The sequence below is a fragment of the Ranitomeya variabilis genome, chromosome 5 (genome assembly GCF_051348905.1).
Source record: "Ranitomeya variabilis isolate aRanVar5 chromosome 5, aRanVar5.hap1, whole genome shotgun sequence".
Taxonomy (NCBI): Eukaryota; Metazoa; Chordata; class Amphibia; order Anura; family Dendrobatidae; genus Ranitomeya; species Ranitomeya variabilis.
Genome location: NC_135236.1, coordinates 384159029 through 384177912, shown reverse-complemented (window position 1 = coordinate 384177912; position 18884 = coordinate 384159029). Strand labels below are relative to the sequence as shown.

General features: G+C 40.8%; 1 protein-coding gene across 1 annotated transcript in view; it reads left to right on the top strand.

The window, feature by feature from the left end:
* Positions 1 to 18884, top strand: part of MET (MET proto-oncogene, receptor tyrosine kinase) — a 175887-nt gene that overhangs the window by 140576 nt on the left and 16427 nt on the right. Inside the window, exons 11-18 of the mRNA XM_077265016.1 lie at positions 1099 to 1311; positions 2597 to 2743; positions 7001 to 7157; positions 7239 to 7379; positions 10678 to 10908; positions 11027 to 11107; positions 12761 to 12942; positions 18148 to 18257. Of these exons, the coding sequence (XP_077121131.1) occupies positions 1099 to 1311; positions 2597 to 2743; positions 7001 to 7157; positions 7239 to 7379; positions 10678 to 10908; positions 11027 to 11107; positions 12761 to 12942; positions 18148 to 18257 (1262 nt within the window). The remainder of the gene's footprint in view (positions 1 to 1098; positions 1312 to 2596; positions 2744 to 7000; positions 7158 to 7238; positions 7380 to 10677; positions 10909 to 11026; positions 11108 to 12760; positions 12943 to 18147; positions 18258 to 18884) is intronic.

Genomic DNA, 18884 nt, shown 5'->3' with positions numbered 1-18884 from the left:
AAATGGCATCTTGGTAGCTTCACGCTTGATTTTCCTCAATTCATGGGCAGTTATTTTACGCCTTTTTTGTCCAACACGCTTCTTGCGATCCTGTTGGCTATTTGTCATGAAACGCTTGATTGTTCGGTGATCACGCTTCAAAAGTTTGGCAATTTCAAGACTGCTGCATCCCTCTGCAAGACATCTCACAATTTTGGACTTTTCAGAACCCGTCAAATCTCTCTTTTGACCCATTTTGCCAAAGGAAAGGAAGTTGCCTAATTATTAAGCACACCTTATATAGGGTTTTGATGTCATTAGACAACACTCCTCCTCATTACAGAGATGCACATCACCTGATTTACTTAATTGGTAATTGGCTCTCAAGCCTGAACAGCTTGGAGTAGGACAACATGTATAAAAAGTATCAAGTGATCAAAATACAACTTGCCTAATAATTCTGCACACAGTGTGTATATATATATATATGTGCATGTACTGGGAATAAACCCCAAAATATATAAAAAGTGACATTTTCTGCTGTTTTAACAAACACAAGATGAGGAGCCCACTGGGTGGCAATTAATTGTTTTGCTCTGTGTGAGGCTGAGTGATTAGTTATGCATTAACTGTATGATTTCAGACCCAGCAAGGGGTTTCCTGAGAATAGGCTGCCGCTTCAGCTAAGTATGTAATCACCGTGAAATAAACTTTGAGGCTAATAAAGTAATCACACCTAGTTCTAAAAGCTTCTCATCTGGTGGGAAGTGTCTTTCTAGGTCTTTACAAAGGTTACCAATGTACATTATTGTGATTTATGGTGTCTTTGTGGCCAGGGAAGACGTCAGCAATAGTATTCGATGCCGTCCTACAATGGGTGATCACTAGGAGCACCATTGTACAATGCCTTACATGTTTCCATGGAAATTACTGCTAACAAGAACCCCTTGCTCATGTGTCCAGACTGCTTGCACTATTGTGAGGCTTGTACAAGGCAGGGCCTCCTGTGTAAGAGGAAAGTACATGTGTAGCAATTACATTCATTAGTGTTTGCTTAAATTACTTATTTGCAGATTTTACAATCCTTATTTGCAATTATTTTTCCTGTATTTTTTCCAGACATGTGTCCATAGATCCTCATCTGAGATGATCTGCTCATCCACTCCATCCCTGAAAGGACTAAATCTGAGGCCACCAATTGTAACCCAAGCTTTTTTCATTTTTGATGGAGCCATATCTGCTTCATTTGAATTTATTTTTGTAAATAATCCAGTGTTTAAAGCATTCGATAAACCTTTGCTGATTTCAATAGGTAACATCCTAGAAATTAAGGTAAACTCTCCAGTTATGTATTGTTTATGTTACTATATACAATGCATTATCGTGTTTCTGTATTAGCTTTCATACAAATGCAATGATACGGTACTTCCAGAATATTCCTCCCACATAAATATTCACATCCAGCCACAAAGTTCAGTGCAGAGATCACGTGGTGGTACGTGGCATTCTTGGTGAAGTAAGAAAATTCATTATAACTGCAGCAGTATTAAAACTGGCAGAGGTTAGCGAGAGAAAGTTGTAACCTGAATCGCTTGGTCCGAGTGCTACATCTTTAATAAGGCTCCACACCTTAAATATTCCATTTCTAATGATATGATATTTGACAAATACCACACTCAATGGGACTGTGTCATCAGAAATGATCTGTTATTTACAACAGGGTTTTTTTTGTGTTAAATGCAATTTTGACAGTATGACAATTTTTTTTCCTTATCACAAATTTTATTCAAAATTCCAATTTTATCCTTTTTTATAATCTAACTTCATTTTGTTTCATGAAATTCACATGTATATTAGCAGCAATGAATCCTATCTTTTGTATTAAAGTGCATGTGCAATGGTCATATCGTCTATTGTGATTGGTGGATCCTGTATTATCAGCTGGGTATAGAGGTGTTACTTGTCATCGTGATCCTGCCTCTGATTAGGAGCCTGCTGAAAGCTCCTCCTGAAAGGTCAGGAATTATTATCTCGATTCATCAAGATCTGCAATTTTTTCACCCATTATGATGAGGGGGCGTAGTGGAGTCAGACACTTCTGATTTTTTGAAGACATGCACGCACCTTCATGAATCTGGAGCACCTCCGTGCTTTACCCAAGAAATCTTAATCCAGTTAGGTACTGGAGTGAGATTTCTGGTGTACGGAACACCACACCAACCGAACTGTGTTGTCACACCTACGCTGTGCCCACCCTACCTCTGTACATTTCGGCGTAGCTGGGAAAAACTGTTGTGAAAATAGCAAAAGTTGAGTTTTGACAACTTTTCAAAGCTTTTACACCACTTTATTTTACTTAAAATCTTTGATGAATTAGGGCCTATGAGTCGAAAATAGACCACATGACGTGAATGAAAATTGCAATATTACTAATATTGTTTTTTAATAAAGGTCAAGAAAATAAAACATTGCCAAGTAGAAAATAGGTCATTTTCTTATCATACATTTACTTTAATATTATTAAATTACCATATTGCATGGATGCTTTATTAACCCCCATAGTTGGTCATTGTGTGTAGGTTTCATTTCTAATTCTTGCTGATCATTTTGGTTTCAGGGAGACAATATTGATTCTGATGCTGTAAGAGGAGAAGTGCTGAAAGTTGGTAACAAGAGCTGTGAAATTATTCAATCTAAATCAGATTTTGTGTCCTGCGCTGTTTCCAATGACTTGATGAAAAGCAACAGTGAGCTGAAAATAGAGGTATGACCCGTTCATTTTGGTCTGTGGAGTTCTGTATAACTAAGCTTAGGTTGTCGTCATATATTGGTTTATATATTATTACTGAAGGTCAACGTGTTCTCTCCTCATAATCAAATTGCGCTGCTTTGTTTGTTCATCAGTCATTTGGCTACTGTTGATTGAAATTTCCAAATGTCTCTACGTAAATCATGAATAATTAAGCTGCATGCCTGCTGGGAATGATAAACTTTTATCATTTGTAGTTGTGGAAAGCTGCGTTGTAATTATCTGAAGAAGATGCACAAGGCAGGTGCACTTCTGGCTGTTAAGAACCCCCCACAGGGCATTCAGACCGATTCAACATGTAGTGAACATATATAACCTGTAACAGCGGTTTTCATTAGGGAAATGACATGTAATTGTTGTTTAACAACGTGCGCTAAATAGGATTACCCAGGTTAATCATGAAAGAGCATTGGATGTGGTAGCAGATGTGGATTGGGTGTAGTAGATGGGGTTTTATAAACTTCTGGTAAAATTATAATATATATGAATGCATGGATAGGAAAAGTTATGTGAGAATTCAAGGGCTTTTCTGATAAAAGTAACCCTAAGAATTAATGGTAAACTGACTGGGCAGAGAACTAGTCTGAACTGGTGCATACCAAAAACAACTAACATAGCAAATAGAGAAATGGTTGCACTCAGTTGTACTAAAGCAAGTAAATGTGTGATACATGAAATGTGAATAGCATAATGGCTTGTGAAAACTATGAAAAAGCACATGAGATGCTTAGCACAAAATTTGACCAAAAAATGTGAGCCCATCCACCAACATCAAGGTAATCTCATGGATTGGATGGGTCCCTGACCTAACTGCATAGTGTGAACTCTTTCCTCTGGCTAATGTCTTGGTAAAGCCTGCATTTATAAGAAGGTCGGAACCAACTGTGTTTGGATGTAATTAAAATCACAGCATGGTGAAGGGCGGAGTGTCCAAGTCAGAAAAAAGTTAGGCAGTTAGATCAGAGACCCATCCGATCCATGAGATTACCTTGACGTTGGTGGATGGGCTCACATTTGTTGGCCAAATTTTCTGCTAAGCATGTCATGTGTTTTATCATAGATTTCACAAGCCATTATGCTATTCACATTTCACGTATCACACATTTACTTGCTTTAGTACAATTGAGTGCAACCATTTCTCTATTTGCTATAAAAGTAACCCTAAGAATATCCAAATATAAAAATTAAACAAAAAATTGGAAAATCAGTGGTGTCCATGGTTCATGCACCATGATGTCTAGTTCATAATGATGTCATCTTATGTGACCATGGTGGCCAATCAGTGTCATCAACAGTTTCCTCCATAGATAATATCTGGCCCTTCAAAACCTTTTTTTAAGAAAAGAGAAACAAATTAAATAATAATAATCTTTATATAGCGCCAACATATTCTGCAGCGCTTTACAGTTTAACAGTTTCAAACACAACAGTCATAAGTAACAACGTTAGCAATACAATAATTAAAGCAGAATAAGACGACCCTGCTCATGAGAGCTTACAATCTACAATGAGGTGGGGGGGATACAAAGTACAGATGTGTATTTACAATGATGTATTTACAATGATGGTCCAGCCATCTTTAGGGGGTGGGGATAGATGGAAGTAGTGAATGGGTTACACACACATAAGCATTAAATGACTTGATTAGGGAACATGATAGGCCGCTCTGAACAAATTTGTTTTGAGGGAGCGCCTAAAACTATGCAAATTGTGGATGGTCCTAATATCTTGGGGTAGAGCATTCCAGAGGATTGGCGCAGCACAGGAGAAGTCTTGGAGTCGGGAGTGGGAGGTACGGATTAGTGCAGAGGTTAGTCGAAAGTTGTTTGCAGAGCGCAGTGGTCGATTAGGCCGATAGACAGAAATGAGGGAGGAGATGTAAGGGGTGCCGCATTGTGGAGAGCTTTGTGGGTGAGAACATGTACTTTGATTTGGATTCTATAATGAATGGGCAGCCAGTGTAATGACGGGTGAAGAGCGGACACGTCTGAATACAGATTAGCCAGATGAACGACCCTGGCTGCTGCATTAAGGATGGACTGGAGAGGGGAAAGTCGAGTAACGGGGAGGCCAATTAATAGAGCATTTCAGTAGTCCAGGTGGGAGTGGATCAAGGTGACAGTGAGGGTTTTTGTTGTTTCCATGGAGAAAAGGGCAGATTCTAGAGATGTTCTTTAGGTGTAAGCGGCAAGAGCGGGCAAGAGATTGTATATGGGATGTGGAGGAGAGATCGGAGTCAAACATAACACCCAGACAGCGCATCTGCTGATGGGGTGTTATTATGCTGCCACCCACGGAGAGAGAAATACCAGATTTAGGGAGGTTAGTAGATAGCGGGAGCAGAAGAAGTTCAGTTTTGGAGAGGTTGAGTTTCAGATAGAGAGCCGACATGTTGGAGACTGCAGACAGTCACTGGTGTTCTGTAGTACAGCGGGGGTAAGGTCAGGGGATGATGTATATAGTTGTGTGTCATCAGCGTAAAGATGGTACTGAAAGCCAAATCTGCTGATGGTCTGTCCAATTGGGGGCCGTGTAGAGAGAGAAGAGAAGGGGCCAAGGACTGAGCCTTGAGGTACCCTGACAGCTAGAGGAAGAGGAGATGAAGTGGAGCCAGCAAACAAAACACTGAAGGAGTGGTCAGAAAGGTAGGAAGAGAACAAGGAGAGAGCCGTGTCCTTAATGCCTAGTAACTGGAGCCTGGAGAGTAGGAGACGGTGGTCAACAGTGTCAAAAGCTGCAGAAAAGTCAAAAAGAATGAACAGAGAGTGGTCAACATTACATTTTGCTGTCAAAAGGTCATTGGTCACTTTGATGAGTGCAGTTTCTGTCGAATGTAGGGGGCGGAAGCCGGACTGTGAAGGGTCTAGGAGGGAGTAAGTGGAGAAGTAACGGGTAAGGTGGGAGTAGACTAGTCGCTCCAAGAGTTTAGAGATGAAGGGGAGATTGGAGCCTGGTCTGTAGTTATTTGTGCAGGATGGGTTGAGAGTGGGTTTCTTTAATAATGGAGTAATGATATAGTGTTTGAAGGAAGATGGAAAAATGCCTGAGGAGAGGAAGAGATTAAAGATTGTAGTTAGGTGAGTCATGACGACTGGAGAGAGATTGGAGGAGATGAGAGGGAATACGGTCAGTAGTGTATGTAGTTGGACGAGAAGAAGAGAGGAGTCTGGAGACTTCTTCTGTGATGGGATCAAATGTGGAGAGTGAGTCAGGGGAAATGCAGGGAGGGATGGAAGTCACTGAACTTGGAGGTTGGGAGCGGATTTCCTGAAGGATGTTATCTATTTTCTCTATAAAGTGGGAGGCCAGGTCATCAGCACAAATGTCTGTGATAGGAGCTTGTGCTTTTGGCCTGAGGAGGGAGTGAAAGCTGTCAAAAAGTTTCCTGGGGTTGTTGGACAGTGAGGAGATCAGGGTGGTGTAGTAGGTCTGTTTGGCGAGCTGAAGGGCAGAGTTATAGGTTTTTAACATAAATTTGAAGTGGATGAAGTCTTCTGGTGTGCGAGTTTTCCTCCATAAGTGTTCAGCACTCCTAGAGCATCACTGGAGAAATCGGGTTTGCGATGTGAGCCAGGGCTGTTTCACTCTTTGTTTGGAGGTTCTGAAGGTGAGGGGTGCTACTTGGTCCAGGGTGCTTCTGAGAGTGTCATTGCAGTGGTGTACAGCCAGATGAGGACAGGAAAAAGAGGAGATTGGGGACAGTGATGAGTGTAGGGAGTCTGAAAGTGTATGAGGGTTAATGGCTTGTAGATTTCTTAATGTATGGTAGGTAGGAGTGTGCTGGGGTGGGCGACGATTTGTGAGCGTGAAGGAGAGTATGTTGTGGTCAGAGAGGGGAAGCTGTGAATTATTTAGGTAGGAGATTGAACAGAACTGGAAAAAGACCAGGTCAAGGGTGCTACCGTCCTTGTGTGTCTCAGAGGTTGAGAGCTGTGAGAGGCCGAGAGAAGTGGTTAGTGATAGAAGCTGGGACGCAGATGTGGAAGTGGGGCTATTAATGGGGATGATGAATTCTCCCAGGATAAGGGTTGGGAGTTCTGAGGACATAAAGTGTGACAACTAGGCTGAGAAATAGTTCACGAAGTGGGTGGGTGAGCCTGGGGGCCGATATATGACCGCTACTCTGAGGGAGAGAGGATAAAACTTCAAACATGTATGTCTAAAAGATTTATTTTGTGCTGTAAGACTTTTTACATGCTGTCGTTATTTTAGCTCCTACAGGAAACGTCCTCCATTGTGATTGGTAAAGTGCGAGTCCAACCAAACCACAATTACATAGGAATTATTTCTGGGGTTGTGTCCTGTTTTGTGCTGCTTTTTATAGTTCTGGTGGTTTGCATATGTGTAAGGAAGAGAAAGCAGCTGAAAGGTAAAACACTTTGTCATTCAATCAGTTTGGACCACCATCATTATGAGACAACTTGCCCATTTTAGCAATATTTCTTTACAGATATAGGCAGCGAGCGGGTCCTCTTTGATGGAAGGGTACATACACCTCATTTGGATAGACTTGTGAGTGCAAGGAGTGTAAGTCCTACAACTGAAATGGTATCCAGTGAATCTGTGGACTATCGGTCTACGTTTCCTGAAGGTAGGAGTTATTTATTATTATCACAGCTCATACAGTATGGGTAAACTTTAGTCTGAAAAGACTTGTCCTATATAATTGTTGTGTTTCCTCTTCTGATTTTTGGTAATGATATTATAATTCCCTAATGTGTCTGGAACCGCAAACCTTAAGGGATAGACAGACAAGAGAATGGAAATCGTCACATCACAAAAAATATGATGTCTGTGTTGTTAGATCATATGTAGATCTGTGTTACAGCGGTCAGATTATTTTGTTGCACAGTAACCACCCACAATATTTATGTATGGCGCTTGGATCCAATCTAACTTTCTCATATACTATGCAAAGAGCATAGCGTAAAACCAAAGTAATGAGCTGAACACATGTTGGTATACGTGCAATGTGCAGGTGCACATTCACACTGTAGCCATTTACAAACATAACCTAAGATATAAATAAATAAGAAAATACCCTGCAGCAAGTAAATAGTAATAGTACATTTATAAATAACTTATATGATACTAGTTTCATAAAAAATGAATAAAACCCATTCCACCACAACAAGGTGTACCCAATCAAGATGGTCCTATCTCTAGTATTAAATCTCTCAAAGTGCCAGCAGGCCTCAATTGATGGAGGCAGAGCAGGACTCAGGCCTGACTGTTCAGACACTTTCCTGTGGAAAGCTATATAGACTATGCGCAGCCCAAAAAGGAGGAGCCATGCCTCTGTATGAACAAAGTACAAAAAAATAAAGAAAAACCAAAGAAATGAGCTGGAACACATGTTGGTATACCCTGTAGTAAGTAAATAAATAAATATTTAGTATTAGTACACATACATAACATAGTAAATGTCACAATTTTGACCAAAATAGTGTAAAAGCCATTCCATAACAACATGGTGAACCCAATCAGGATGGTCCTATATCTAGTATTATAGAGCACAGAGTACATACTGTAGGCCCTTGCCACATATAATAATAAACTGTAAAGCTTCTCCTACCCATTACAATTTTTCTGGACACAGAACTTTCTGGAATCTGATGCCATCCGTATGCTGTCAGTGATTGCCATTGACCCATAGACTTCTATGGGTAAATTTGTCCCATGACAAAGCAAGTATGTCTCCATGATTTTTTGTGGACACATGTTTTGCAGAAAAAACATGAACATGTGAATAGCACCATAGACTTTAATGAATATGTGTTCTATTCTGGAAAATCATGGATTGAACACACATGTTAAAATGGACGTCTGAATGACACCTAGGACATAGCCAGTACCCATGATGTTGAGGGAAAAACTGGAGTTTGGAGTTGTGAGCAATTGAGAAATAGCCTTTCAACTCTTAATGTTTACTCACGTAGCCGGTGAAAGTGAATATGGCTATCACTCATTACATAGGTGAAACACGTCTGTAATGTTCTGCGTTGGCAGAAACTCTGCTTTAAGTGCATGACTCCTTGGTGAATCAGTATATTTGTTCTTCATGATTCATATTGTTTTATGGATACTATAGCGAATTGCAGCACACCCTCCCCTTTACATATTTTACCCAAGCGATATCAGTCACCCAATTACATTTTTCACAGTTTGGATTCTAGTTATTAATTACAGCTTATTTCTCTGTAACCAGATGAGGGTTTTCCTGTTCTCGCTTGCAGCAAAGTAAAAGTCCTTGTTCAGATTTTCTCATTAGATTGTCTAGTTTAGTTCCATCTGATGGTGGGATGACAGATAATATGTTTTATTCTTTCCTTTTCTATCTGCTTCTCTGCATTCCTGATAAGATGAAGATTGCTAAAGAAACTCCCATTCCTAAGACTGCAGGATATGAATCACCTTCTGGCATTTCCTTGGTTTCATAGTTACTGAACCTTGATCGTAAAGCTGAACACACATAATTTCACATCTAACGTACAGTCTCCCCAAATATAATATGTCCATTATAATTTTCTACCATTGTACTAAAATCAGGGATATGGGTTATGTAAAAAAGGGTTTTTTCCCCCTTCTTTGCTCCTTTATCTTTACCGCCATTCTCATACAATGCCCAGAATTCCTTACGACAAATAATATTTCACATGTTCCTCAAATGTTTGGCATTATCTTGCCATAGATTAGGGTAAAGTATACTGGCTTAAAAAATACCTTCCACCAAACTGGGCCTGTCCTTTTTATTTAAGAAAATAAAGTGGGCAGCCCCAGACGGGTAATTTTGAGCAAGTTAGTGTCGATACCGCTCATAAGTGCCCCTAATAAGTGGATCCATACAACACATTAAAAGCTGACGCATTTCTGACGAAAACTCCCTTATTTTATCGGATTGACGTGCTGAATTCCTTCTTCATAAGAGCACTTGTAATCGCTTTCACACTTATATTTAATAAAATTACCATTATGAGGTAATTGCAGATAGGTCCTGCAGTCCGAGATTGCAGATAGGTACTGCATAAAATGTGCTACAGATGTCACAACAATATGGCTAATGTTGATCTGTTGTGTTGCATTTTTTTATCTGATTGTTGAATTTTTATGATACATTTCATCTATTTGGTGTCAGAAAGGAGCTATCCAGCACAACAGTAGTCTAATATAAAAAAGAGACTTAAATCTTCCAGATAAAATCGCATTATGTGAATGGGTTGATGCAAGTGAGGCTACCTGCCCTTCGCCATAGCAAATATTTTGTGTTGTCCCAATGTTCCAGGTCATCTAAGATCTCTCCCATGGTATGGCCCCATTTATAGCCAGGCTTGGACTGGCCCACAGGGGAACAAGAGCATCCTCCGGTGGACCCCTGTGCAGGAGTGGGCTGCCACCCTCTTATATGAGCATTATTTGGCACAATACAATTCATTCACAGTATACAGACAAAGGCCACACCTTATTGATTTAACAATTAACCCAATGTATTGCTATATCATTTTGTGAATAAGGATAAAGTCGTATTTGCATGTGGCTGAAAAGTGGAGTCCTGGAGCTGATGTTACTGGTTCGCCCTTGGCATCCCAGTCCGACATTGTTAATAACTGTGTGGGTTTTGTTAAGAAGTCATTAAGTTTACAATGGAATGGCATTTAGTGAATCTTTCTCATTAGACCAATGACATTCCTTCAGCTTTCACCAAGTTCACATGATAGCATTGAATAGATTTTAAATCGAGGGTTTTCAAAATGTCTACATGCTTATTACCGACACATAGATGTTCATGGCTAGCGTTTACCGTATATTGTGAGTATTTTCCTTTACTGTGTGTTGGCCAAAGACTGTATGTTTTTCACTCTAAAGTTTCTCATTCTTTTTACACATTATAGATCAATTTCCGAATTCATCTCACAGTGGATCATGTCGAACAGCTCAGTATCCTCACAGAGATCTTTCCCCTATATTGTCAAGTGGAGATTCGGACATTGCCAGCCCATTGTTACAGACATACGTCCATATTGACTTAAGCGCCTTAAGTTCTGACCTTGTGAAAGAAATAGAGCACATGGTTATTGGCGTGGACCGCCTCTTAGTGCACTTTAATAAAGTAATAGGAAGAGGTACGGATTTGCATGCTCGATTGACAGAAAAAATGTATGATATAAAATGGAAGTATAAAAAAAAGCTTTAATGATTGCCACTTGGGTAACGAAATGACTAGATGTTGGTTTCTTTCAGGACACTTTGGATGTGTGTATCATGGCACTCTCTTAGACACTGATGGGAAGAATTTGCACTGTGCAGTGAAATCTCTAAACCGTAAGTGTAACGGAGAACATATGTTTGCTGGCTCAGGCTATATTATATGGCCGGTATGTAGCTAAATATCTATGGAAATGGTGTGAATTACTGTTGGATATACTAATTACATGAGTTGTTACCTTGATTATGCTAGTCTTTGATTGGGCTTACTTGTTGAACTCATTTTGAAGTCTGTTCTTCAGTGCGCGAAAATGCCACATCAAAACTTAAAGACCAAGACTTCTGGCATGCCACTTAAAGGTCCGGTGTTATGCAATAGCACCAAAAGATGTAGTAACCGTACAATTCAAAATCCATTGCACTATCGCTCGGTCTTCTACTCGCATTTGCAGAGGTCCTGACACCCAATAAAGCTTAAGACACACATGACTATGTCTCTAAATAATTTAAATATACCGGACAGGAGCCTATCTTAGGTAGGTTAACTCAGTATATTTCTAGGTCCCTACTAGTACATGTGCTTGGCTATTGAAACAGTTTGACTGGACTATAGTGTTGGAATATGACCACGCATGAAAAAAGACAATCAAGACGACAATCACTTCTCTAAACACAGCTGATAACCAGAGGTCCAGCTCCTGGATCCCATGCCCTGATTAAATCGTTCTACATGCTGGTCACTAAAAACAATGGACATCTATGGTCTACCCATACAGGAACTATTCTCCCTGTGGGCTGACTACTCAGATCCATGGACAACATGAGACCTTCATTGTGACAGGACACCTGCTGTCTGATGCCCAAATGCCTACTAAGGCATAAGGACAGGGGTTTTCTTTATGAGACAACCCTTCTAATTTGTTACTCCAAAAACTATAAATATGCAGCATTGGAGAAATGGCATAACTAAATTCTCACCTACATTAAATGCTAATTTTCTAAACACCTCCAGATTACCCATAACATGAAAAGCATCTTGTACCTGTGAAGGTATGACGGTGTTTCTAATGTAGTAACTCTATGGAGATTTCACAATAGTTTTTCCTTGTCTACACTATAATTTATTATTTCCTTCCAGTAATTCTTATCTTGCGATTGCTCAACATATGTTAATAAAGTTATCTACTACTAAAGGGGTTTCCCGCTTTACATTTTTTTTTCACTTATTTTTCCTGGCTGTATTAAAAATACCGTAATAAAATCAGATGATACCCACCCTTCCTGGATCAAGTGCTCTAGTGTCTGTGTACAGGCTGCAGCAGTGATGTCAATTCACCAGCACTGCAGTCAATCCCTGCGCTCAGTGGTAGATGGCACAAGCTGTTGAGCTCAGTGATTGATTGCAGCATTGCTGATGTGGTGTCATTGCTGCACACTGGAAGCAGCATAGGAGCCACATCTTTAGACCCAGGAAGGTGAGTACCAGCTGATTTTATTACTTTTAATACTGCCAGGATGGATTGGTGAAAAAAAGTTTAAAGGTGAGAAACCCCTTTAAAGCACCTCTCCAGCATTTTTTTATTGTAGCGCCGCAGTATTGCTACTAGCGTAACATCAAAGTCAACATCACAAGAAATTCAGAGGTGAAACAATTCATACAACAAATCATATGTGAATATACTTATTTTTTCTGTAAACTATCCATTTTTTGCATATCACAGCTACTCATGTATGTCATCAGACTGAGATGTTGTAAATTGTATCTTTAAGGTATTACAGATATTGAAGAAGTTTCACAGTTTCTCAAAGAAGGCATAATCATGAAAGATTTCAGTCATCATAATGTCTTGTCCTTGCTGGGCATTTGTCTGCCCACAGAGGGTTCTCCGTTGGTAGTGCTGCCATTCATGAAGCATGGAGATCTAAGGAACTTTATCCGGAATGAAACCCATGTAAGTACATTGGTGACTTATCATGTACAGACATAGCAAGAGGTCTGGACAATTAGTGGATTCTAAAAAATCTAACGACTCTCCCTACACACTATGAGAATACTCAAAGCAGCCTCCACCCAATGTAGTAATTGCAGCTATACATTTCCACTCGACTCTGATTTACTGCCATTGCTTTTACATCTGAGGTCAGTGCCCAAAATGGCTTGTGCAAAGGCATGGAGAGTAAAAACCTAAAGGAATGAACTGGAATATAAGTTGGTGTTCCTGCAGCGTGTAAGCTCATCTTCACACTGCCCACCAAACAGACAAAACCTAAAATAAAAACAAAATAAGCAAATACCCTGCAGTAAATAAACAGCAATAGTTCATGAACATAATATAGGGTACTTAACATAATTTTGATCTAAAAAATGCAATTGTCATCCCACCACATCAAGGTAACACTATTTGGGATGGTCCTAACCTATAGCATTAAAACCTTACCATATGTCAAGTGATGTAATGTGAATAAGGGCTGAGAAAAACTGAGACCCGGTTAATGGACACCCAGCGATGGGGAACTATATGAATGTAATGTCCGGCTCAAGGAAAAGGGAGGCCACACCATTATTTGCACAGAGCACAAATACTGAAACAAAAACCTAAAGTAATGAATTGGAATATAAATGAGTGTACATGCAGTGTGTAGGCGCATATTCATACTGGCCACAAAACAGGCATGGAGAGTACTGTAGTAAATCTGAATCACACCTTCTCCACGTTTTCATTAATGTGGGAAGGAACAGAACTGATGATAACGGTCCTGTGTCCAACTAGGGGCAGAGAAAGCTTTCCCGCCTTTCCATTGATGTGGGATTGATCAGCGCTTATTATGACAGTTCTGAGTCCATCTTGGGGCAGAGAAAGTCAGAGGAGTCAGTGATCCCCATGTCTATGCAGTGGCTATTTTGAACAAAAAGAGTATGGGGTACTAATCCCAGATACGCAGCGGCAGCAAAGCAGGGCATTAGGAATAGTGACTATACATTAATTGCATAATCAGTTTTACTATGGGTGGGCTGGAAGGTTGCTTTAAATAAGAAAAAATGACGTTAATTGAAATAAACTGCATTAGTTTACTTTATGTGCGCAAACCGTTGTTTTCTAGTACTAACAATGTTGTACCATGCTGGATGACCTTATATGCCACATGTACCAAAACAATAAAGCATGATGCATGAGCACATCTATAAAACTATGCATCATACAGTAACTTGTCGGCCCTGCAGCCATTGTCTAAACCAATTATTCTTGAAGCCTTGCTGAATGAGATCTGTCAGGACCTACAATATGGCAACAGTACATAATAAGGAGTTGATTTAAAGAATCATCACTAGAGCTGAGCGAGCACTAAAATGCTTTGATGCTTGTTATTCGAACCGAGAAATTTGTAATGCTCGGTTGCTCGTTTCGAGTAATGATTATAATGGGAGTCAAAGGGAAATCCGATCAGCTCATGCCAATTGTCCAGCTTTGAGACGCAATAGCTGAAGGTCATAGAGGAATTAGGTAGTACGCTGGTTTTCTCGGCCAGGTATTGCTTGATCATCTTTAAAAACGTTTCCCTCCTTGTCAAAAAATACGTGGTCATCAGGGCTCTGGTGCTGGGAGGGTGTCATGAAATTGGCTCAGGCCTTTGACAGTGTACCCGTTTTTGCTGTACCTGATATGCGTCTCCCTCACCTCTCTTTGGTTGGGCAAGGAAGCTTGCCACCCGCCGCTAGTGTTGTCTAATGGGAAATTTTTCAACATATATTCCACATCGGACTTCTGGTATAGCACCATTTTAGAAGACCTCTCCACCTCAGAACCAAGAGATGCAAAGTTCTCCCTGTAGCTTAGGTCTAGCAGGATAATCAACCAGTACTTTTTTTTGGCCAAGATAAATGTAACACGAGGATCACGAGAAAGGTAGCGGTACATAAAGTCTGTCATATGTGTCTCTACTGGTAACACTTCCTTGTTTCCACCACGTTGACTATTCTCCATATCCTCCTCCTCCATCTCTTCCTCCTCATTTCTCTCCTCAGCCCATCCAGGTAGGAGAGACTGGATGAAGCTTGTGTGGAAACTAGCATCTGTTATGCTGGCTAGTTCCTGTTCCTCCTCCTCCTCAGCCTTAACGTCCTCATTGTTACACAGTCCACACTGAGCAGATGAGATGAGGCTGTGGTAGTAAGTATCCCCTTGCCTCATGTCTTCTTCAATCTCCACCTGGTTCGCATGTAAAGCTTTATGTTTAATTATCAGAAGCAACTGTTTAAGTAGACACAGAAGCGGGATCATTGCACTGATGCTGTCTTCATTGCCACTCACCATCTTTGTGGAGTCCTCAAAGTCTTGAAGAACCGCCAAATGTCAGACATCCATGCCCACTTCTCAATTGTTATGTGCGGAGGCTGACCAGAATACCGATGGGCGTGTTAGAGTTGGTATTCCACAACTGGCCTCTGCTGCTCACAAAGCCTTGACAGCCTGTGCAGTGTGGAGTTTCAGTTTGTGGTGACGTCACACACCAGTTGGTGAGCTGGCACTTGCATGCGCTGCAGCACTGTTAGAGCGGCAGTATCTATAGCCGACTTGCGGTAATGGCCACTGGTGCAGCGTACCTTGGGTAGGTTTTCATAAATAGCTGGACTACCAAGTTGAGCACATGCCACAAATTTGTCTGGTCTGTTATTCCTTTCAATAATTGTGCCATGGTGTGCGGTTTGTCTCCTAGACAAATTAGCTTCAGCAGAGTCTGTTACCACTTCACTGAGGAAGTGTTGCAGAGCTTCCAGCTGATGTGTGCTCTGAGAACACTGGAGATGGAGGATGAGGCGGAGCACAAGGGGCTGTAGAAACTTCTGCAGGAGGTGGAAGAAACCCTGATAGAAGTAGGACCATTATTTCTCAGTGTCGGTAGCTTATGTGCCATGTCAGGGTGGGACTTGGTCCTGGCCTTCACAATGTTCACCCAGTGTGCCATTAGTGAATTGTAGCGTCCCTGGCCACAAGCGCTGGACCATGTGTCGGTAGTTAAAGCGAAACTGTCATTAGGATTTTGCTAAGCAAACTACAGACACTGTTAAGTTGGCACTGTTATACTGATTAATATGATACCTTGGTTGATTAAATCCTGTCTTTTGGTTGTTGTTTAATCTGTATTTGCAATTTTCAGTTAATGATATTCTCGTGCTTTGGGGTGGGACTGTGTACGAGGCTTTATGTGGTGCTCTGCTTAGATATGCATCCTTAAGTGCTTATAACAGGTCACTGATCTTTGAGTGACCTGCCTCATATTTTACATAATGCATATAAATTGTTGGCCTAGAAGAAAAAAATTACATCCAGCAAAATGGTGCCGGCAGCGGCGCCTGCGCAGTAGCATCTATCCCTTACCGATAGATGCTACTGCACAAGCGCCGGCACTATTTTGCTGCAGAACATTTTATTTTCCAAGCCAACAATTTATGCGCATTATATATATATATATATATATATATATATATATATATATATATATATATATATATATATATATATATATATATATAATCGCCAGTTGGGACTTTCGGCCGCTGTCCCCGAATCCCATAAGGCACCACGGCAGTGTCACTTGCGGCCATGAACTACGCCTGCGCAAGTGACATACATGTGTCCGCTGTTCCTGCACATGCGCAGTAACAGCCAAAACTGCTGCGCTCTACCCACGCATGTGCGGTAACGACGCGGCTGTTACTGCGCCTGCGTGGGGAATAGCGGTGACGTCTATGTTTTACTTGTGCAGCCGCAGTAATAGCCTTATGGCCACGAACTGCGCCTGCGCAAGTGACAGATATACGTCACCACTATTCCCAGTAACAGCCATAACTGCGCTGTGTACCTGCACATGCTTACTTACGATTTTTGGTTACCTCACGCAGCACAAACTTCTCCACAGTCCTGTACTGTGTATTAATTTTGTCTACTATCTGAGACACCAAAATACTGTCTAATACTGGTATGTACATAGTTCATACCACTGAGGCACTGCTTCTGGATTTGCCATTGTAACTGGAATGAACAAAAAAATAACTAGAAATATTAGTCCACTTTGGGAACAGACAAACTCACACACATACAAACTGCACAAACCAATGTACCACCTCCAATTCTAGTCACAACAGCTTGCAAGAGACCAGATAGGGTAAATAGACACACAGTACACAGGGGAGACACCGCTCAAGAAACACTGCACCAGATACCAAAATACAGCACACAAGGAAGAAACAGTGCACAAGGGGCGAAAGAGGTCAAATGACCCAACACATACAATACAACAATGCAGAAGGATGATATAGAGCAGATATGTGGGAAAGCGCAAGCTGTGTGAGACATGTCCGCTGCTCCTGTCAGCACCACTAAGCATACACAGATGTTAATTTCACCGCACTCCCGATGCGATAGCATCGGGCCTATATCTAGTGTAAAATAAGAGGCAGGTCACTGAATACTAAATAAATTGAGAAGTTTTGAAAATTTTGGCAAAAAGGGGAGAGAAGAGAGTATAGATTTTAAGCATATAGGTTGCATAGAACAGCATGGCTTAATCCTGCACAGGGCCCTCCGCGGAATTCGCCTATTCCCCTGTGTTCCAGTTCAAGCCTGATGTCAAGTCAATAGAATTGAGCTGCAATATTTGTCACAGTTCATGGATGAGAGTGGACTTATTTAGGGAAAAGTCAGAAGAGGCTCTTGCTAAATAGAAATCTTCACTAACAGAAATATAGAATCTGAATATGACCTATTGCTAAAATCAGCTTTTTATATTAAACTTATTTTTTTTTAAGATGTTTGGTGTTTTCATTCTTCTCTATATAACTACGGTATCTATATGAAAAAACAAAATCAAAATTGAAATCTTCTAGTTTCCCTTTGAGGCCAATTGGGCCTCATGGAAGACTGACACTCATTCTGTAAAGAACAGTCATCATATTATTACTATGCTAGATGATAGCATAATATTAGAAAATAGCATACAGTATCAGAAACAGGAACATATTTGGATTTAATTAGTGAATGCATCACCATTACATACAAACCTGAAAATTTGCATTCAGAAGTAGCTGAACATTTGTGATGTTAAGTTTATGCCATGTTCGCTGACATTAAAAGATTATATTTAATATTTTATTTTAGAACCCAACAGTGAAAGATCTCATAGGATTTGGCCTACAGGTTGCTAAGGGAATGGAATACTTAGCAAGCAAAAAGTTTGTTCACAGAGACCTAGCAGCAAGGAATTGCATGTAAGTATAAAAAATAAGTTCACTATTCAAAATAAGCTATAATATGCTATTTTCCATTACATAGGTCCATTGTGGGACCCACTAGGTCTGCAGAGATCAGGACATGTAAATTGGATAACTAGTTTCTAATGGAGATGTCTTTGCCTGTCGAGAGATGGCGGAAGGCTTATCCTATTGAACTCCTAAACTGTTGCTATGTCCATCTTGTTCTGTTACCATATGAAATTACACGCAGCAAAATTATCCCCTGTCAGTGGTCTTCAAAGCAAGAAATATGGAGCAGGACATTAAACCAGCACTGTCAATCCCACTGCTCTACTCATTCTCATATTCCCATCCTTACATAGTACAATTACAGAAAGCACACTGTGGTCAGGGCTGGTGTTAGGGGCAGGCAGACCAGGCAGCTGCCTAGGGCCCCCAGTTAGAGGCTGCTATGGGGCCCGTGAGTAAGAAGAGCTGGCGCCGCCCCCCGCATCATGCATTCAACTTTACAGTTGAAAGCAGTGATAGAGGAGAGCGTGTCTGATGACGCTCCCTTTCCCATCACTTCCCCTCTGCCTCTGACCCAGTGTGTGCCAGCAGTGGAGCTGATGAGACGCTCTGCAGAAGCCAGTGCAGCGGGGG